General features: G+C 49.7%; 1 protein-coding gene across 1 annotated transcript in view; it reads left to right on the top strand.

Annotated features, from left to right (window-relative positions):
- Positions 1 to 22,705, top strand: part of LOC136628740 (zinc finger protein 585A-like) — a 406,543-nt gene that overhangs the window by 307,687 nt on the left and 76,151 nt on the right. Inside the window, exons 4-5 of the mRNA XM_066604842.1 lie at positions 22,427 to 22,550; positions 22,633 to 22,697. Coding sequence (XP_066460939.1) covers positions 22,427 to 22,550; positions 22,633 to 22,697 — 189 coding nt within the window. The remainder of the gene's footprint in view (positions 1 to 22,426; positions 22,551 to 22,632; positions 22,698 to 22,705) is intronic.

Here is a 22,705-nt window from a genome sequence, read left to right as displayed (position 1 = left end):
ATTTCTGTAGCAGCAGTATAGGCAGACCCCTGTAACATTTCTGTAGCAGTAGTATAGGCAGACCCCTGTAACATTTCTGTAGCAGCAGTATAGGCAGACCCCTGTAACATTTCTGCAGCAGAAGTACAGGCAGACCCCTGTAACATTTCTGTAGCAGCAGTATAGGCAGACCCCAGTAACATTTCTGTAGTAGAAGTATAGGCAGACCCCAGTAACATTTCTGTAGCAGCAGTATAGGCAGACCCCTGTAACATTTCTGTAGCAGCAGTATAGGCAGACCCCTGTAACATTTCTGTAGCAGTAGTATAGGCAGACCCCTGTAACATTTCTGTAGCAGCAGTATAGGCAGACCCCTGTAACATTTCTGCAGCAGAAGTACAGGCAGACCCCTGTAACATTTCTGTAGCAGCAGTATAGGCAGACCCCAGTAACATTTCTGTAGTAGAAGTATAGGCAGACCCCAGTAACATTTCTGTAGCAGCAGTATTGGCAGACCCCTGTAACATTTCTGTAGCAGCAGTATTGTCGTGGATTTCCTTTGTGAGTCCACGGCCTACTTAATAGGAAATGTTTGCACCTTTCCAGATTAATTATGAATTGGACGTGCGCACAGGAAGATTTCACACTGACACAGGTTCAGCATGTATAAACTTTCCAATTCTGCTCTATTTGTGGTCGCGCAGCCTCTTTTAAAGAGTTTAACATATCTGCCCATCTGGGCAGGTCAAAGATTACATATATACAACGTATTGTTTAATTATTGGATATGCATCTTGAAATTCTTCCGTCATCCGGTCATCTGTTATTGCCCGTCACGTGGTATCAGTCTAGAGAGGGCAGGACGAGATGAGTGGGTTGTCTTGGACCCACGTGTGGTTGCTCCGATATGATTGGAGGTTACAGCTTGAACTATTAATTGCATAAATTTCCCATGTTATTTGCATAAGTTTCCAGTAAAACTGCTCGGGGTCATTATTGCGGTAGCTAAAAACGGTACTGCTTTAGACTGCGGTTATTTATGTCTGATTTTACCCCTGCTAAAGTTACTAAGAATTGGGAAATAGAGCGTTCTTGCTAAATGTAAATGCTAGCTTCTGCTTGCATCTATAGGAGTTTAGAGAATGGAAAGTTTCATCATATTTACATTTAAGGAAGTGAATATATTGGATACACAAAAAAAATATATATCTATATTTGTAGAAGAGCAAACAAAATGGAGTAATACTGGCATACAGAATGCCTACATTCATAAAAACAGGTCCCCTGTCCACATGAAATGTATGTCCAGTGTCCAGAAAAATATAGATATGGCGGATATCCACTACAGTATAGGCAGACCTCAGTACCATTTCTGTAGTAGAAGTATAGGCAGACCCCAGTAACATTTCTGTAGCAGCAGTATAGGCAGACCCCTGTAACATTTCTGTAGCAGCAGTATAGGCAGACCCAGTACCATTTCTGTAGTAGAAGTACAGGCAGACCCCTGTAACATTTCTGTAGCAGCAGTATAGGCAGATCCCTGTAACATTTCTGTTGCAGCAGTATAGGCAGACCCCAGTACCATTTCTGTAGCAGAAGTATAGGCAGACCCCTGTAACATGTCTGTAGTAACAGTATAGGCAGACCCCTGTAACATTTCTGTTGTAAAAGTACAGGCAGACCCTTGTAACATTTCTGTTGTAAAAGTACAGGCAGACCCCAGTAACATTTCTGTAGTAACAGTATAGGCAGACCCCAGTAACATTTCTGTAGCAGAAGTATGGGCAGACCCCTGTAACATTTCTGTAGCAAGAGTATAGGCGAACCCCTGAAACATTGGTGTACTATTACTGTAGGCGAAGTCCGGAAAAATTAGTTAGATAACAGTATAGGCGAGGGCCAGAAAAATTAGTGTACCAAGAGTATAAGTGTACCTACCGAGAGGGCAGGTGAAACCCAGAAATATTTTTTAAAGATACAGCTCGCTGTTGCTTAATTTGCAACAGAGCCTGGAGGCAGCCGTGTTCAAAAAAGTGGTTTCTGGTAAAGTATCAATACTTTTCAAACTTTGAAAAATTGTAAAATAATTGTAGGCAGAGCCTTTTGGGCCGCAGAAAAATTGGCAGTTCAGCGTGATGACATGTTGTTTCAGGAGGAGGAGGAGGAGGAGAAGGACTAATAATTTTCCGATGATAGAGAATATTTATTTATCCGGTTGCAGCGAAAAGAATCTTTTGGTACCGCTGCTTTCCACCGGTGGAGAAGAGAAGTCTGGGGAAATCCAGGCTTTGTTCATCTTTATGAGTGTAAGCATGTCGGCACTGGCAGTTGACAGGCGGGTACACTTATCCATTATGATTCCAGCTGCACTTAACACCCTCTCTGACAAGACGCTAGCGACAGGGCAAGCCAGCACCTCCAGGTCGTACAGCGCAAGTTCGTGTCACGTGTCCAGCTTTGAAACCCAATAGTTGTATGGAGCAGAGGCATCATGTAGGACGGTGGTACGATCGGCTACGTACTCCCTCACCATCTTTTTACAGTGCTCCCGCCGACTCAGCCTTGATTGAGGAATGTTGACACCGTCTTGCTGGGGAGGCATAAAGCTGGCAAAGGCCTTGGAGAGCGTTCCCCTGTCTGTGCTGTACATGCTGCCTGATCTCCGCGCCTCCCCTGTTACTTGGCCCTCGGAACTGCGCCTTCTCCCGCTAGCGCTGTCAGATGGGAAGTTTAGCATCACCAGGGCCCTGTGGTATCGCATCACTCACATACCCCTTTCCTCTTTGGGAATGAGAGTGGAAAGGTTCTCCTTGTACCGTGGGTCAAGAAGGTGTACACCCAGTAATCTATGTTGGCCAGAATGCGTCTAACGCGAGGGTCACAAGAAAGGCAGCCTAACATGAAGTCAGCCATGTGTGCCAGGGTGCCAGTACACAAGACATGGCTGTCCTCACTAGGAAGATGACTTTCAGGATCCTCCTCCTCTTCCACAGCCCATACACGCTGAACAGATGACAGGCAAGCAGCATGGGTACCCTCTGCAGTGTGCCCAGCTGTCTCTTCCCCCTCCTCTTCCAAAACGCACTGAGATATAGACATGAGGGTGGTCTGGCTATCATGCGACATACCGTCTCCTGTTCCAACCGCAAGGAGTCGGCCTTTATGCTTTGCAGTGAACTTCTCAGCAGGCATAGCAGCAGGATGGTAACACTAATGATTACAGCATTGCCGCTCACCATCTGGGTAGACTCCTCAAAGTTTCTTATGTCACCCAGTAAAATGCACAGGTCAGATATAGACCTAAGAAGGACCGTTGGGGTTCTTGAAGACAGAATCCTACACTAACACTTTCCCTTTCTCTGCAGCACTTTCCCTATCCTCTGTATAATACACTGCAGACTGAGAACGCTATAGCTGTAATGGCCTGCACAGCCCGAGATGAAAAAAAAATAAAATTGTGCACTGCTGCTCCCAGCCAGCCACAACAGTAATGCACACGGTCAGATGTAGCCCTAAGAAGGACCATTGGGTTTCTTGAAGACAGGATCCTACACTTACACTATCCCTGAATGAGCAGCAGCACTTTCCCTAATCTCTGCCAGCATGTGTCTGAGGCGAGCAGCGGGCGGGACTGCTTTAAGTACTCAGCGGTCACTTGATCTCACCAGCCACTCACTGCTTGGGGGTGGGATAGGGCTAGCACGTCACAGGAGGAAGTGGTAATGTCTTGCCTGCATGTCTATTGGCTAGAAAATGGCGCTAAACATGCCACGTGGTGCTCGTCTCGAGTAACGAGCATCTTGAGTACCCTAATGCTCGAACGAGCATCAAGCTCGGACGAGTGTGCTCACTCATCTCTAGTCAAGATACACTAATATCGTGTATATCTGGGTGTCATCAGCGTAGAGGTGGTACTGGATGCCAAAACTCCTGATGGTTTGTCCAATAGGGGCTGTGTAGATGGAGAAAAGGAGGGGGCCAAGGACCGAGCCCTGGGGGACCCCAACAGCAAGGTGAAGAGGGGAGGAGGTAGAGCCAGCAAAGGAGACGCTGAATGAGCAGTCAGATAGGAGGAGAACCAGGAGAGAGCAGTGTCCTTTAGTCCAATGAAGTGAAGCATGCTGAGGAGGAGTTTGTGGTCAACAGTGTCAAATGCTGCGGAGAGGTCAAAGAGGATCAGTAGGGAGCAGTCGCCCCTTGATTTGGCCGTCAGGAGTCGTTTGACACTTTTGTATGGACGGTTTCTGTCAAGTGTAGAGGGTTGAAGACGGACTGTAGGGGGTCAAGAAGAGAGTGTTCTTATAAGCCAAGAAAAGGGACTGGAGGAGGTGTGATGGAAGAGGGTCATAGTGCAGGTGGTGTGGTGAGCAGAGGAAAGCAACCTGGAGACTTCTTCCTCTGTCATTGGTCTGAGTACAGAGAGTGAGCAGGAGCTAGATGCAGTGCTGACAAGACCAGGGCCTCGGCTAGTCTGGGATTGGGAAGTTATTTCCTGCCCCATGTTGTCGATTTTCTTTTTGAAGTAAGAACCCAGCTCTTAAGCCCTGAGATCCATCACAAGTAGATTTGTTTGGTATGGTAGAGGGCTAGGTGTAGCAAAGCTGTGTATGTAATGTGTACGGTGTAGCAAAGCTGTGTATATGTGTACGGTGTAGTAGAGCTGTGTGTATAATGGTACGGTGTAGTAGAGCTGTGTATATAACGTGTACGGTGTAGTAGAGCTGTGTATATAACGTGTACGGTGTAGCAGAGCTGTGTATATGTGTACGGTGTAGTAGAGCTGTGTATATAATGTGTACGGTGTAGTAGAGCTGTGTATATAATGTGTACGGTGTAGTAGAGCTGTGTATATAATGTGTACGGTGTAGCGGAGCTGTGTATATAATGTGTACGGTGTAGCAGAGCTGTGTATATAAGGTGTACGGTGTAGCAGAGCTGTGTATATAATGTGTACGGTGTAGCAGAGCTGTGTATATAATGTGTATGGTGTAGCTGAGCTGTGTATATAATGTGTACGGTGTAGCAGAGCCGTGTATATAATGTGTACGGTGTAGTAGAGCTGTGTATATAATGTGTACGGTGTAGCGGAGCTGTGTATATAATGTGTACGGTGTAGCAGAGCTGTGTATATAAGGTGTACGGTGTAGCAGAGCTGTGTATATAATGTGTACGGTGTAGCAGAGCTGTGTATATAATGTGTACGGTGTAGCAGAGCTGTGTATATAATGTGTACGGTGTAGCAGAGCTGTGTATATAAGGTGTACGGTGTAGTAGAGCTGTGTATATAATGTGTATGGTGTAGCGGAGCTGTGTATATAATGTGTACGGTGTAGCAGAGCTGTGTATATAATGTATACGGTGTAGTAGAGCTGTGTATATAATGTGTACAGTGTAGCAGAGCTGTGTATATGTGTACGGTGTAGCAGAGCTGTGTATGTAATGTGTACGGTGTAGTAGAGCTGTGTATATAATGTGTACGGTGTAGCAGAGCTGTGTATGTAATGTGTAGTCTGGTAAGTTGTATACAGCAGGCAGCAGAGGGTTTTCCTCTCATGAAGGGTCACATCTCTAATAGCGGTTCATGTGGAGCTCAGCAGAGTCCTGTGTACACTGGTCACACCCTGGTCATGTGATCCCTGACTCCTCCCACACATGCGACTGATCACATGACAGTGACATCACCACAGGTCCTGGCAGCTGCTGTGGGCTCTGCAGGTGGAGGTCTGTGTGTCCCTCATGGTAGGTTATTATTAACCCTTCACTCCCTGTGTGAGATAAGTTCCTATAGGCACCACATGATTGCAGGCCGGCCAATGAGGTGAAGGATGGAGCCTCTCCCTCTTTTATCTGCCACGGTCCATATAGCGCAGCATCCAAAGTGTTAAATGACTGGGATCTGAGTTCTTGCCGATCTCGGCCATTAGTATGGGGGGTCATCTGTACAATACAGCTTCCAGCCAGCAGGGACGGTGCGGGAATAGTTACTAGGAGCGACCATTACTACACGGAACATGGCGGCTTACAGGAGCTATATAGCTTCCCGGGACCAACTATTGGAGCGCAGGGGGGAGTGGTACATACTATTATGGGGCAGGGGGGAGCGGTACATACTATTATGGGGCAGGGGGGAGCGGTACATACTATTATGGGGCAGGGGGAGGCGGTACATACTATTATGGGGCAGGGTGGGGCGGTACATACTATTATGGGGCAGGGTGGGGCGGTACATACTATTATGGGGCAGGGTGGAGCGGTACATACTATTATGGGGCAGGGTGGAGCGGTACATACTATTATGGGGCAGGGTGGAGCGGTACATACTATTATGGGGCAGGGTGGAGCGGTACATACTATTATGGGGCAGGGTGGAGTGGTACATACTATTATGGGGCAGGGTGGAGTGGTACACACTAATACGGGGCAGAGTGGAGTGGTACATACTAATACAGGGCAGAGTGGAGTGGTACATACTAATATGGGGCAGAGCTGAGTGGTACATACTATTATGGGGCAGGGTGGAGTGGTACATAGTATTATGGGGCAGAGTGGAGTGGTACATACTAATATGGGGCAGGGTGGAGGGGTACATACTATTATGGTACAGGGTAGAGTGGTACATACTATTATGGTGCAGGGTGGAGTGGTACATACTATTATGGCGCAGGGGGGAGTGGTACATACTATCATGGCGCAGGGTGCAGTGGTGCATACTATTATGGCGCAGGGTGGAGCGGTACATACTATTATGGGGCAGGGTGGAGCGGTGCATACTATTATGGGGCAGGTTGGAGCGATACATACTATTATGGGGCAGGTTGGAGCGATACATACTATTATGGGGCAGGGTGGAGAGGTACATACTATTATGGGGCAGGGTGGAGAGGCACATACTATTATGGGGCAGGGTTGAGCGATACATTCTATTATGGGGCAGGTTGGAGCGATACATACTATTATGGGGCAGGGTGGAGAGGTACATACTATTATGGGGCAGGGTGGAGAGGCACATACTATTATGGGGCAGGGTGGAGCGGTACATACTATTATGGGGCAGGGTGGAGCGGTACATACTATTATGGCGCAGGGTGGAGGGGTACATATTATTATGGGGAAGGGTGGAGTGGTACATAGTAATATGGGGCAGAGTGGATTGGTACATACTAATATGGGGCAGAGCTGAGTGGTACATACTAATAAGGGGCAGAGTGGAGCGGTACATACTATTATGATGCAGGGTGGAGCGATACATACTGTTATGATGCAGGGTGGAGCGATACATACTATTATGGGGCAGGTTGGAGCGATACATACTATTATGGGGCAAGGTGGAGAGGTACATACTATTATGGGGCAGGGTGGAGAGGCACATACTATTATGGGGCAGGGTGGAGCGGTACATACTATTATGGCGCAGGGTGGAGGGGTACATACTATTATGGGGCAGGGTGGAGTGGTACATACTATTATGGGGCAGGGTGGAGCGGTACATACTGTTATGGGGCAGGGTGAAGCAGTACATACTATTATGGGGCAGGGTGGAGCGGTGCAATCTATTATGGGGCAGGGTGGAGCGGTACATACTATTGTGGTGCAGGGTGGAGTGGTACATACTCTTATGGGGCAGGGTGGAGCGGTACATACTATTATGATGCAGGGTGGAGTGGTACATACTATTATGACGCAGGGTGGAGTGGTACATACTATTATGATGCAGGGTGTAGTGGTACATACTATTATGGGGCAGGGTGGAGCGGTACATACTATTATGGGGCAGGGTGGTTAACATCTCACAGCTTTCCCTTATATTGAGATATTGATTTTTTTTTTACATTTCTGTCATTCTCATATTGGCTCATCTTCTTTTAGTTAAGGTCTCTTCAATATACAAACATCTCTTAATATCTCCTATAAATAGAACTCTCTGAATTGACCCATCAAGGATCTGGAAGGACAGGACCCCAGTATTTCTGTAGCAACAGTATAGGCAGACCCCAGTACCATTTCTGTAGTAGAAGTATAGGCAGACCCCTGTAACATTTCTGTAGCAGCAGTGTAGGCAGACCCCTGTAACATTTCTGTAGCAGCAGTATAGGCAGACCCCTGTAACATTTCTGTAGCATCAGTATAGGCAGACCCCTGTAACATTTCTGTAGCAGCAGTATTGGCAGACCCCTGTAACATTTCTGTAGCAGTAGTATAGGCAGACCCCAGTACCATTTCTGTAGTAGAAGTATAGGCAGACCCCAGTACCATTTCTGTAGCAGCAGTATAGGCAGACCCATGTAACATTTCTGTAGCAGCAGTATAGGCAGACCCCAGTACCATTTCTGTAATAGAAGTATAGGCAGATCCCTGTAACATTTCTGTAGCAGCAGTATAGGCAGACCCCTGTAACATTTCTATTGCAGCAGTATAGGCAGACCCCAGTACAATTTCTGTAGCAGAAGTATAGGCAGACCCCAGTAACATTTCTGTAGTAACAGTATAGGCAGACCCTGTAATATTTCTGTTGTAAAAGTATAGGCAGACCCCTGTAACATTTCTGTAGCAGCAGTATAGGCAGACCCCAGTACCATTTCTATAGCAGCAGTATAGGCCGACCCCTGTAACATTTCTGTTGCAGCAGTATAGGCAGACCCCAGTACTATTTCTGTAATAGAAGTATAGGCAGATCCCTGTAACATTTCTGTAGCAGCAGTATAGGCAGACCCCTGTAACATTTCTATTGCAGCAGTATAGGCAGACCCCAGTACAATTTCTGTAGCAGAAGTATAGGCAGACCCCAGTAACATTTCTGTAGTAACAGTATAGGCAGACCCTGTAATATTTCTGTTGTAAAAGTATAGGCAGACCCCAGTACCATTTCTGTAGCAGCAGTATAGGCCGACCCCTGTAACATTTCTGTTGCAGCAGTATAGGCAGACCCCAGTACTATATCTGTAGCAGAAGTATAGGCAGACCCCAGTAACATTTCTGTAGTAACAGTATAGGCAGACCCCAGTAGCCTTTCTGTAGTAGAAGTATAGGCAGACCCCAGTAACATTTCTGTAGTAACAGTATAGGCAGACCCCGGTAACATTTCTGTAGCAAGAGTATAGGCTAACCCCTGAAACATTGGTGTACCATTACTGTAGGCAAAGTCCGGAAAAATTAGTTAGATAACAGTATTGGCGAGGACCAGAAAAATTAGTGTACCAAGAGTATAAGTGTACCTACCGAGAGGGCAGGTGAAACCCAGAAATATTTTTTAAAGATACAGCTCGCTGTTGCTTAATTTGCAATAGAGCCTGGAGGCAGCTCAGTGAAAAAAATTGGTTTCTGGTTAAGTATCAGTACTTTTCAAACTTTGAAAAATTGTAAAAAAATTGTAGGCAGAGCCTTTTGGGCCGCAGAAAAATTGGCAGTTCAGCGTGATGACATGTTGTTTCAGGAGGAGGAGGACTAATAACTTTCCGGTTATAGAGAATATTTATTTATCCGGTTGCAGCGAAAAGAATCTTTAGGTACCGCTGCTTTCCACCGGTGGAGAAGAGAAGTCTGGGGAAATCCAGGCTTTGTTCATCTTTATGAGTGTAAGCATGTCGGCACTGGCAGTTGACAGGCGGGTACACTTATCCATTATGATTCCAGCTGCACTTAACACCCTCTCTGACAAGACGCTAGCGACAGGGCAAGCCAGCACCTCCAGGTCGTGCAGTGCAAGTTCGTGCCACGTGTCCAGCTTTGACACCCAATAGTTGTACGGAGCAGAGGCATCACGTAGGCCGGTGGTACGATCGGCTACGTACTCCCTCACCATCTTTTTACAGTGCTTATTCCGACTTAGTCTTGACTGGGGAGTGGTGATAGTCTTGCTGGGGAGCCATAAAGCTGGCAAAGGCCTTGGAGAGTGTTCCCCTGCTGCGCTGTACATGCTGTCTGATCTCCGCACCTCCCCTCCTACTTGGCCCTCAGTACTGCGCCTTCTCCCGCTAGCGCTATCAGATGGGAAGTTTAGCATCACTTTTTCCACCAGAGCCCTGTGGTATTGCATCACTCTCACACCCCTTTTCTCTTCGGGAATGAGAGTGGAAAGGTTCTCCTTGTACCGTGGGTCAAGCAGTGTGTACACCCAGTAATCCGTAGTGGCCAGAATGCGTGTAACGCGAGGGTCACGAGAAAGGCAACCTAACATGAAGTCAGCCATGTGTGCCACGGTACCTGTACACAACACATGGCTGTCCTCACTAGGAAGATGACTTTCAGGATCCTCCTCTTCTTCCACAGCCCATACGCGCTAAACAGATGACAGGCAAGCAGCATGGGTACCCTCTGCAGTGTGCCCAGCTGACTCTTCCCCCCCTCCTCTTCCTGCTCCTCCCCCTCCTGCTCCTCCCCCTCCTCCTCCTCCAAAACGCGCTGAGATATAGACATGAGGGTCGTCTGGCTATCTAGCGACATACTGTCATCCACCGTCTCCTGCTCCAACCGCAAAGAGTCGGCCTTTATGCTTTGCTGCGAACTTTTCAGCAGGCATAGCAGCAGGATGGTAACACTAATGATTGCAGCATCGCCGCTCACCATCTGGGTAGACTCCTAAAAGTTTCTTAGGACCTGGCTGCTGGGAGTTGTAGTGCTTCCACTTTAGTATTACGCAGCTAGGCCTGTTTGCAGCCTTCCATAATATTTTTTTCTGGCTGGAGTGTGCAGTAAAATACCGCTCTCAGCGTGAAAGGGCACGCAAATAATTCCATACTTATTTATACCATTCTCTGTCTGCAGTGAATTAGACAGCGGTCTCACCGCTTAACAGTACTGTAATATTACCGGGGCCACTGCAAAGTATTTCAGCTCTGCCGCTGTGTAGAGCGTCTCACAATACCATTTCCGTTGGTGGGGTTGGGATCGCTGCAGTTACCAGCACTATCCACTTGCTTTAGAGTCTTCTCCCACTCCCAACAGCCTCTATAATCTACAAGTCTCTGCGAGCAGTAAATTACCCCTAGGTATCAGCGCAAGACAGCGGGTTACTTTTTTCCTAGTCACAGCATAGATAGCCTCCGCTATCTACAAGTCTCTGTGAGCGCTGAATTAAGGCCCAGTTGTCAGTGCTGTACAGTGGGGTAATTTATTTGGCCCCTGCTCTATTCGTAATCCGCCATGATGAGGAGTAGGGGTAAGGGTCAAGGACAGGGACGTCCAAGTGAGGGTGTGGGCACAGGCTGAGTTCCTGGTCCAGGTGAATCACAGCCGGCTGCTGCAGGATTACGAGAGAGGCAAGTTTCTGGGGTCCCCAGCTTCATATCACAATTTATGGGTCCACATGGTAGACCTTTATTACAAACAGAGCAGCATGAGCAGGTCCTGTCGTGGATGACAGAAAATGCATCCAGCAATGTATCGGCCACCCAGTCTTCTACGCAGTCCACTACTCCCGGCTTAGGGACTTCAACTCTGAATCCTCTGGCTGCTGCTCCTTCTTCCTCCCAGCCTCCTCACTTCATGAAAATGACATATTCTGATGAGCAGGCAGACTCCCAGGAACTGTTCTCGGGTCCCTGCCATGAGTGGGAAAAAATGGTTCCTCTGTCACCTGAGGAGTTTGTCGTGACCGATGCCCAACCTTTGGAAAGTTCCCGGGGTCCGGGTGATGAGGCTGGGGATTTCCAGCAACTGTCTCAAGAGTTTTTTGTGGGTTAGGAGGATGATGATGATGATGATGATGAGACACAGTTGTCTATCAGTGAGGTAGTAGTAAGGGCAGTAAGTCCAAGGGAGGAGCGCACAGAGGAGTCGGAGGAAGAGCAGCTGGACGATGAGGTGACTGACCCCACCTGGTTTGCTAAGCCTACTGAGGACAGGGCTTCAGCGGGGGAGGCAAGTGCAGCCGTAGGACAGGTTTGAAGAGGAAGTGGGGTGGCCAGGGGTAGAGGCAGGGCCAGAGCGAAGAATCCCCCAACTGTTTTCCAAAGCACCCCCTCGCGCCAGGCCTCCATGCAGAGGCCAAGGTGCACAAAGGTGTGGATGTTTTTCAGTAAGAGCATGGACGACCGACGAACAGTAGTGTGCAACCTGTGTCGCACCAAGATCAGACGGGGAGCCACCACTACCAATCTCACCACCACCAGCATGTCCAGGGATATGATGGCCAAGCACCCCACAAGGTGGGACGAAGGCTGTTTACTGCCTCTGGGTCACACCACTGCCTCTTCCCCTGTGCCCCAACCTGCCACTCAGATCCAACCCCCCTCTCAGGACACAGGCACGAGCGCCTCCCAGCCTGGACCCTCACCTCCACTGTCCTCAACCCCATCCAGCAATGTCTCTCAGCATAGCGTTCAGCTGTCGCTAACACAAGCGTTGGAGCGAAAGCACAAATACGCTGCCACGCACCCGCACGCACAAGCTTTAAACATGCACATTGCCAAATTAATCAGCCTGGAGATGCTGCCGTACAGGCTTGTGGAAATGGAGGCTTTCAAAAACATGATGGCGGCTGCGGTCCCGCGCTACTTGGTCCCCTGTCGCCACTATTTTTCCCGGTGTGCCGTCCCAGCCCTACACCAGCACGTCTCCCACAACATAAATCATGCCCTCACCAATGCGATTACTGGGAAGGTCCACTTAACTACAGACACGTGGACAAGTACTAGTGGGCAGGGCCACTGTTGCAGCCATTCTGAGGCCTGTACCTTGCTTGCAGGCCAGACCAGGTTTTCGTTGTGCCCTTGCTTCTCCTGGAGCTGAGGGGTGTGGTAATTGCAGGAGTGATGTCAGTCACTCAGGGGTGTGGGCACGTTGCACAGCAGTCGGTGTTCCGGCAGATTAAACCGATGTTGCAGGGTCCTCACGGTGGCGGCGTCCGTGGTGGACTTGCGTAAATGTGCCCAGACGCAGTGCACCTTGCCGAGCAGGTCAGACAAGTGAGGTAGTTTTTCAGAAACCACTGAACCACCAGATTGAAGACGTGGGCCAGGCATGGCACGTGTGTGAGGCTGCAGAGCCGCCACCAGGTACCACCCGTTGTCACACACGACCATGCCCGGTTGGAGGCTCAGCGGCGAAAGCCAGAGGTCGGTCTGCTCTGTTAGACCCTGCAACAGTTCGGGGGCCGTGTGCCTCTTGTCACCTAAGCTGAGTAGTTTCAGCATGGCTTGCTGACGCTTGCCCACCGCTGTGCTGCCGCGCCACACCGACAGCTGGCGACGTGCTGCTCACGCTTCTTAATTGAGAGGTAGAGGTTGCGTAGGAGGAGGGGGAGGGTTTAGAGGAGGTGGCATAAATCGCCGAAGATAACAGTACCGAGGAAGGACCCACTATTCTGGGTGTGTGTAGGACGTGAGCGGTCCCAGGCTCTGAGTTGGTCCCAGCCTCCACCAAATAAACTCAATGTGCCGTTAGGGAGATATAGTGGTCCTACGTATTTGCGCTTTCGCTACAACGCTTGTGCTAGCGACAGCTGAACGCTGCGCTGAGAGACATTGCTGGATGGGGTAGAGGAGAGTGGAGGTGAGGGTGCAGGCTGGGAGGCGCTTGTGCCTGTGCCCTGAGAGGGGGGTTGGATCTGAGTGGCAGGTTGGGGCACAGGGGAAGAGGCAGTGGTGTGACCCAGAGGCGGTAAACGGCCTTCGTCCCACCTTGTGCGGTGCTTGGCCATCATATCCCTGCACATGCTGGTGGTGGTGAGACTGGTAGTGGTGGCTCCCCGGCTGATCTTGGTGCAACACAGGTTGCACACCACTGTTCGTTGGTTGTCCGTGCTCTCACTGAAAAACATTCACACCTTTGAACACCTAGCCCTCTGCATGGAGGCTTGGTGCGAGAGGGTGCTTTGGGAAATAGTTGGGGGATTCTTTGCTCTGGCCCTGCCTCTACCCCTGGCCACCCCACTGCCTCTTCAAACCTGTCCTACTGCTGCACTTGCCTCCCCCTCTGAAGCCCTGTCCTCAGTAGGCTTAGCAAACCAGGTGGGGTCAGTCACCTCATCGTCCAGCTGCTCTTCCTCCGAATCCTCTGTGCGCTCCTCCCTTGGACTTACTGCCCTTACTACTACCTCACTGATAGACAACTGTGTCTCATCATCATCATCCTCCTAACCCACAAAAAGCTCTTGAGACAGTTGCCGGAAGTCCCCAGCCTCATCACCCGGACCCCGGGAACTTTCCAAAGGTTGGGCATCGGTCACGACAAACTCCTCAGGTGACAGAGGAACCATTTTTTCCCACTCATGGCAGGGACTCGAGAACAGTTCCTGGGAGTCTGTTCAGAATATGTAATTTTCATGAAGTGAGGAGGCTGGGAGGAAGAAGCAGCAGCAGCCAGAGGATTCAGAGTTGCAGTCCCTTGGCTGGGAGTAGTGGACTGCATAAAAGACTGGGTGGCCGATACATTGCTGGATGCATTTTCTGCCATCTACGACAGGACCTGCTCATGCTGCTCTGCTTGTAATAAAGGTCTACCACGTGGACCCATAAATTGTGATATGAAGCTGGAGACGCCAGAAACTTGCCTCTCTCCTAATCCCGCAACAGCCGGCTGTGATTCACCTGGACCAGGAACTCAGCCTGTTGCCACACCCTCACTTGGACGTCCGCGTCCTCGACCCTTACCCCTACCCCTCATCATGGCGGATTACGAATAGAGCAGGGGCCAAATAAATTACCCCACTGTACAGCACTGACAACTGGGCCTTAATTCACCACACACAGAGACTTGTAGATAGCGGAGGCTATCTATGCTGTGACTAGGAAAAAAGGAACCCGCTGTCTTGGCTTGATACCTAGGGGTAATTTACTGCTCGCAGAGACTTGTAGATTATAGAGGCCGTGGGGAGTGGGAGAAGACTCTAAAGCCAGTGGATAGTGCTGGTAACTGCGGCGATTGTAACCCCACCAACGGAAATGGCATTGTGAGACGCTCTGCACAGCGGCAGAGCTGAAATACTTTGCAGTGGCCCCGGTAATATTACAGTACTGTTAAGCGGTGAGACCGCTGTCTAATGCACTGCAGACAGAGAACGGTATAAATAAGTATGGAATTATTTGCGTGCCCTTTCACGCTGAGAGCAGTATTTAAACGCAAACTCCAGCAAGAAAAAAAAATTACGGAAGGCTGCAAACAGGCCTAGCTGCGTAATACTATAATGGAAGCACTACAACTCCCAGCAGCTACCCAGTAAAATGCACACGGTCAGATGCAGCCCAACGATGGAGCTTTTGTTTTTTGCACAGAGAATACATGCTGTATAGTGTATATCACTTTCCCTCTAGAAGTGGCTGTGGCCCAACGCTCTGCATATAATTTACTCCAGAGAACAGTATAAATAAGTATAGAATTATTTGCGTGCCCTTTCACGGTTAGAGCGGTATTTTACTGCACAATCCAGCCAGAAAAAAATATTATGGAAGGCTGCAAACAGGCCTAGCTGCGTAATACTAAAATGGAAGCACTACAACTCCCAGCAGCCACCCAGTAAAATGCACACGGTCAGATGTAGACCTAAGAAGGACCGTTGGGGTTCTTGAAGACAGAATCCTACACTAACACTTTCCCTTTCTCTGCAGCACTTTCCCTATCCTCTGTATAATACACTGCAGACTGAGAACGCTATAGCTGAAATGGCCTGCACAGCCCGAGATGAAAAAAAAAAAATTGTGCACTGCTGCTCCCAGCCAGCCACAACAGTAATGCACACGGTCAGATGTAGCCCTAAGAAGGACCATTGGGTTTCTTGAAGACAGGATCCTACACTTACACTATCCCTGAATGAGCAGCAGCACTTTCCGTAATCTCTGCCAGCATGTGTCTGAGGCGAGCCACGGGCGGGCCGGCTTTAAGTACTCAGCGGTCACTTGATCGGCCCAGCCACTCACTGCAGGGGTGTGGGATAGGGCTGGCACGTCACAGAAGGAAGTGGTAATGTCTTGCCTGCATGTCTATAGACTAGAAAATGGCGCTAAACATGCCACGTGGTGCTCGTCTCGAGTAACGAGCATCTTGAGTACCCTAATGCTCGAACGAGCATCAAGCTCGGACGAGTGTGCTCACTCATCTCTAGTCAAGATACACTAATATCGTGTATATCTGGGTGTCATCAGCGTAGAGGTGGTACTGGATGCCGAAACTCCTGATGGTTTGTCCAATAGGGGCTGTGTAGATGGAGAAAAGGGAAGGGGGCCAAGGACTGAGCCCTGGGGGACCCCAACAGCAAGGTGAAGAGGGGAGGAGGTAGAGCCAGCAAAGGAGACGCTGAATGAGCGGATGGATAGGTAGAAGGAGAACCAGGAGAGACGAGTGTCCTTTAGTCCAATGGAGCGAAGCATGCTGAGGAGGAGTTTGTGGTCAACAGTGTCAAATGCTGCGGAGAGGTCAAAGAGGATCAGTAGGGAGCAGTCGCCCCTTGATTTGGCCGTCAGGAGTCGTTTGACACTTTTGTACGGACGGTTTCTGTCAAGTGTAGAGGGTTGAAGACGGACTGTAGGGGGTCAAGAAGAGAGTGTTCTTATAAGCCAAGAAAAGGGACTGGAGGAGGTGTGATGGAAGAGGGTCATAGTGCAGGTGGTGTGGTGAGCAGAGGAAAGCAACCTGGAGACTTCTTCCTCTGTCATTGGTCTGAGTACAGAGAGTGAGCAGGAGCTAGATGCAGTACTGACAAGACTAGGGTCAGGGCTAGTCTGGGATTGGGAAGTTATTTCCTGCCCCATGTTGTCGATTTTCTTTTTGAAGTAAGAACCCAGCTCTTAAGCCCTGAGATCCATCACAAGTAGATTTGTTTGGTATGGTAGAGGGCTAGGTGTAGCAGAGCTGTGTATGTAATGTGTACGGTGTAGCAGAGCTGTGTGTATAATGTGTACGGTGTAGCAGAGCTGAGTGTATAATGTGTACGGTGTAGCAGAGCTGTGTATGTAATGTGTACGGTGTAGCAGAGCTGTGTATGTAATGTGTACGGTGTAGCAGAGCTGGGTATGTAATGTGTACGGTGTAGCAGAGCTGTGTATGTAATGTGTACGGTGTAGCAGAGCTGTGTGTATAATGTGTACGGTGTAGCAGAGCTGAGTGTATAATGTGTACGGTGTAGCAGAGCTGTGTATGTAATGTGTACGGTGTAGCAGAGCTGGGTATGTAATGTGTACGGTGTAGCAGAGCTGGGTATGTAATGTGTACGGTGTAGCAGAGCTGGGTATGTAATGTGTATGGTGTAGTCGAGCTGTGTATGTAATGCGTAGTCCGGTAAGTTGTATACAGCAGGCAGCAGAGGGTTTGCCTCTCATGACGGGTCACATCTCTATTAGCGGCTCAGCAGAGTCCTGTGTACGCTGATCACCCCCTGGTCATGTGATCCCTGACTCCTCCCACACAGGTGACTGATCACATGACGGTGACATCATCACAGGTCCTTGAAGCTGCTGTGGGCTCTGCAGGTGGAGGTCTGTGTGCCCCTCATGTAAGTTATTATTAACCCTTCACTCCCTGTGTGAGATAAGCTCCCATAGGCATCACATGATTGCAGGCCGGCCAATGGGGTGACAGATAGAGCCTCTCCCTCTTTTATCTGCCACGGTCCATATAGCTCAGCATCCAAAGTGTTAAATGACTGGGATCTGAGTTCTTGCTGATCTCGGCCATTAGTATGGGGGGTCATCTGTACAATACAGCTTCCAGCCAGAAGGGTCGGTGCGGGAATAGATCCTGGGAGCGACCATTACTACACGGAGCAACATGGCGGCTTACAGGAGCTATATAGCTTCCCGGGACCAACTATTACAGCGCAGGGGGGAACGGGACATACTATTATGGGGCAGGGTGGAGTGGTACATACTATTATGGGGCAGGGTGCGGTGGTACATACTATTATGGGGCAGGGTGGGGCGGTACATACTATTATGGGGCAGGGTGGGGCGGTACATACTATTATGGGGCAGGGTGGGGCGGTACATACTATTATGGGGCAGGGTGGGGCGGTACATACTATTATGGGGCAGGGTGGAGCGCTACATACTATTATGGGGCAGGGTGGAGTGGTACATACTATTATGGGGCAGGGTGCGGCGGTACATACTATTATGGTGCAGGGTGGAGCGGTACATACTATTATGGTGCAGGGTGGAGCGGCACATACTATTATGGGGCAGGGTGGAGCGGTACATACTATTATGGGGCAGGGTGGAGGGGTACATACTATTATGGTGCAGGGTGGAGCAGTACATACTATTATGGTGCAGGGTGGGGGGGTACATACTATTATGGTGCAGGGTGGAGGGGTACATACTATTATGGTGCAGGGTGGAGGGGTACATAATATTATGGGGCAGGCTGGAGCGGTACATATTATGGGGCAGGGTGGAGGGGTACATACTATTATGGGGCAGGGCGGAGTGGTACATACTATTATGGGGCAGGGTGGAGCGGTACATACTATTATGGTGCAGGGTGGAGGGGTACATACTGTTATGGAGCAGGGTGGGGCGGTACATACTATTATGGGGCAGGGTGGGGCGGTACATACTATTATGGGGCAGGGTGGAGCGCTACATACTATTATGGGGCAGGGTGGAGTGGTACATACTATTATGGGGCAGGGTGCGGCGGTACATACTATTATGGTGCAGGGTGGAGCGGCACATACTATTATGGGGCAGGGTGGAGCGGTACATACTATTATGGGGCAGGGTGGAGGGGTACATACTATTATGGTGCAGGGTGGAGCAGTACATACTATTATGGTGCAGGGTGGGGGGGTACATACTATTATGGTGCAGGGTGGAGGGGTACATACTATTATGGTGCAGGGTGGAGGGGTACATAATATTATGGGGCAGGCTGGAGCGGTACATATTATGGGGCAGGGTGGAGGGGTACATACTATTATGGGGCAGGGCGGAGTGGTACATACTATTATGGGGCAGGGTGGAGCGGTACATACTATTATGGTGCAGGGTGGAGGGGTACATACTGTTATGGAGCAGGGTGGAGGGGTACATACTATTATGGGGCAGGGTGGAGGGGTACATACTATTATGGGGCAGGGTGGAGCGGTACATACTATTATGGGGCAGGCTGGAGCGGTACATACTATTATGGGGCAGGGTGGAGGGGTACATACTATTATGGGGCAGGGTGGAGCGGTACATACTATTATGGGGCAGGCTGGAGCGGTACATACTATTATGGGGCAGGCTGGAGCGGTACATACTATTATGGGGCAGGGTAGAGGGGTACATACTATTATGGGGCAGGGTAGAGCGGTACATACTATTATGGGGCAGGGTAGAGTGGTACATACTATTATCATGCAGGGTGGAGCTGTACATTCTATTATGGGGCAGAGAGGAGTGGTACATACTATTATGGTGCAGGGTGGAGGGGTACATACTATTATGATGCAGGGTGGAGCGGTACATACTATTATGGGGCAGGGTGGAGGGGTACATACTATTATGGGGCAGGGTGGAGGGGTACATACTATTATGGGGCAGGGTGGAGGGGTACATACTATTATGGGGCAGGGTGGAGGGGTACATACTATTATGGTGCAGGGTGGAGGGGTACATAATATTATGGGGCAGGCTGGAGCGGTACATATTATGGGGCAGGGTGGAGCGGTACATACTATTATGGGGCAGGGTGGAGGGGTACATACTATTATGGTGCAGGGTGGAGCAGTACATACTATTATGGTGCAGGGTGGGGGGGTACATACTATTATGGTGCAGGGTGGAGGGGTACATACTATTATGGTGCAGGGTGGAGGGGTACATAATATTATGGGGCAGGCTGGAGCGGTACATATTATGGGGCAGGGTGGAGGGGTACATACTATTATGGGGCAGGGCGGAGTGGTACATACTATTATGGGGCAGGGTGGAGCGGTACATACTATTATGGTGCAGGGTGGAGGGGTACATACTGTTATGGAGCAGGGTGGGGCGGTACATACTATTATGGGGCAGGGTGGGGCGGTACATACTATTATGGGGCAGGGTGGAGCGCTACATACTATTATGGGGCAGGGTGGAGTGGTACATACTATTATGGGGCAGGGTGCGGCGGTACATACTATTATGGTGCAGGGTGGAGCGGCACATACTATTATGGGGCAGGGTGGAGCGGTACATACTATTATGGGGCAGGGTGGAGGGGTACATACTATTATGGTGCAGGGTGGAGCAGTACATACTATTATGGTGCAGGGTGGGGGGGTACATACTATTATGGTGCAGGGTGGAGGGGTACATACTATTATGGTGCAGGGTGGAGGGGTACATAATATTATGGGGCAGGCTGGAGCGGTACATATTATGGGGCAGGGTGGAGGGGTACATACTATTATGGGGCAGGGCGGAGTGGTACATACTATTATGGGGCAGGGTGGAGCGGTACATACTATTATGGTGCAGGGTGGAGGGGTACATACTGTTATGGAGCAGGGTGGAGGGGTACATACTATTATGGGGCAGGGTGGAGGGGTACATACTATTATGGGGCAGGGTGGAGCGGTACATACTATTATGGGGCAGGCTGGAGCGGTACATACTATTATGGGGCAGGGTGGAGGGGTACATACTATTATGGGGCAGGGTGGAGCGGTACATACTATTATGGGGCAGGCTGGAGCGGTACATACTATTATGGGGCAGGCTGGAGCGGTACATACTATTATGGGGCAGGGTAGAGGGGTACATACTATTATGGGGCAGGGTAGAGCGGTACATACTATTATGGGGCAGGGTAGAGTGGTACATACTATTATCATGCAGGGTGGAGCTGTACATTCTATTATGGGGCAGAGAGGAGTGGTACATACTATTATGGTGCAGGGTGGAGGGGTACATACTATTATGATGCAGGGTGGAGCGGTACATACTATTATGGGGCAGGGTGGAGGGGTACATACTATTATGGGGCAGGGTGGAGGGGTACATACTATTATGGGGCAGGGTGGAGGGGTACATACTATTATGGGGCAGGGTGGAGGGGTACATACTATTATGGGGCAGGGTGGAGCGGTACATACTATTATGGGGCAGGGGGTAGCGGTACATACTACTATGGGGCAGGGTGCAGTGGTACATACTACTATGGGGCAGGGGGGAGCGGTGCATACAATTATGGTGCAGGATGGACTGGTACATACTATTATAGGGAAGGGTGGAGCGGTACATACTATTATGGAGCAGGGGGTGGAGCGGTACATACTATTATGGAGCAGGGGGTGGAGCGGTACATGCTATTATGGAGCAGGGGGTGGAGCGGTACATACTATTATGGAGCAGGGGGTGGAGCGGTACATGCTATTATGGGGCAGGGGGGTGGAGCGGTACATGCTATTATGGGGCGGGGGGGTGGAGCGGTACATACTATTATGGGGCGGGGGGGTGGAGCGGTACATACTATTATGGGGCGGGGGGGTGGAGCGGTACATACTATTATGGGGCGGGGGGGTGGAGCGGTACATACTATTATGGGGCAGGGGGGTGGAGCGGTACATACTATTATGGGGCAGGGGGGTGGAGCGGTACATACTATTATGGGGCAGGGGGGTGGAGCGGTACATACTATTATGGGGCAGGGGGGTGGAGCGGTACATACTATTATGGGGCAGGGGGGTGGAGCGGTACATACTATTATGGGGCAGGGGGGTGGAGCGGTACATACTATTATGGGGCAGGGTGGAGCGGTACATACTATTATGGGGCAGGGTGGAGCGGTATATACTATTATGGGGCAGGGTGGAGCGGTACATACTATTATGGGGCAGGGTGGAGCGGTACATACTATTATGGGGCAGGATGGAGCGGTACATACTATTATGGGGCAGGGTGGAGCCGTACATAGTATTATAGGGCAGGGTGGTTGCCATCTCACAGCTTTCCCTTATCTTGAGATATTGATTTTTTTTTTACATTTCTGTCATTCTCATATTGGCTCATCTTCTTTTAGTTAAGGTCTCTTCAATATATGAACATCTCTTAATATCTTCTATAAACAGAACTCTCTGAATTGCCCCATCAAGGATCTGGAAGGACAGGAACAAGATGGTGAAGAGTGTATCAAATCTCTGCCTAGAGATAATTTTCCAGCTCACAGGAGAGGTGAGAGATTCTGATGACGTCACATTACATCATTCTTATCTATGGTAATAACAGATGATGTCACTGGAGAGGTGATGGACTGTAGTGATATTTATTACTGTCTCCCCACATACAGGATTACACAGTAGTGAAGAAGACCTCCAGTGATGGCTGTTGGGCCCCTGTGTGTGATGGATGGGAGAGACCCCTGAGCCCAATCACGGGGTCCCCACCTTACCCCCTGATACATGAGGACATCAATGTACAGAAGATTCTAGAACTCACCAACAAGATGATTGAGCTGCTGACTGGAGAGGTGACACTGCAGGGAATGCTGGGACATTATACAGTAACAGCACTGGAGGCTTCTGGGTAATGACTGTATATTGTGTTGTCAGGTTCCTATAAGGTGTCAGGATGTCGCTGTCTATTTCTCCATGGAGGAGTGGGAGTATTTAGAAGGACACAAGGATCTGTACAAGGAGGCCATGATGGAGACCCGCCAGCCACTCCCATCACCAGGTAATAGACAGGACTAAATACACGGGGACTTTATTATCTGTATGTTAAGAATGACTTCAGTGTCTGTCTGTGTTTCCTCCAGTTCCATCCAGTAAGAGAAGCCCACCAGAGAGATGTCCCCGTCCTCTTCTTCCACAGGACCATCAGGTAGATGG

Source organism: Eleutherodactylus coqui, chromosome 5 (assembly GCF_035609145.1).
Source record: "Eleutherodactylus coqui strain aEleCoq1 chromosome 5, aEleCoq1.hap1, whole genome shotgun sequence".
NCBI classification, from domain to species: Eukaryota; Metazoa; Chordata; class Amphibia; order Anura; family Eleutherodactylidae; genus Eleutherodactylus; species Eleutherodactylus coqui.
This window is presented reverse-complemented; position numbering and strand designations above follow the sequence as displayed.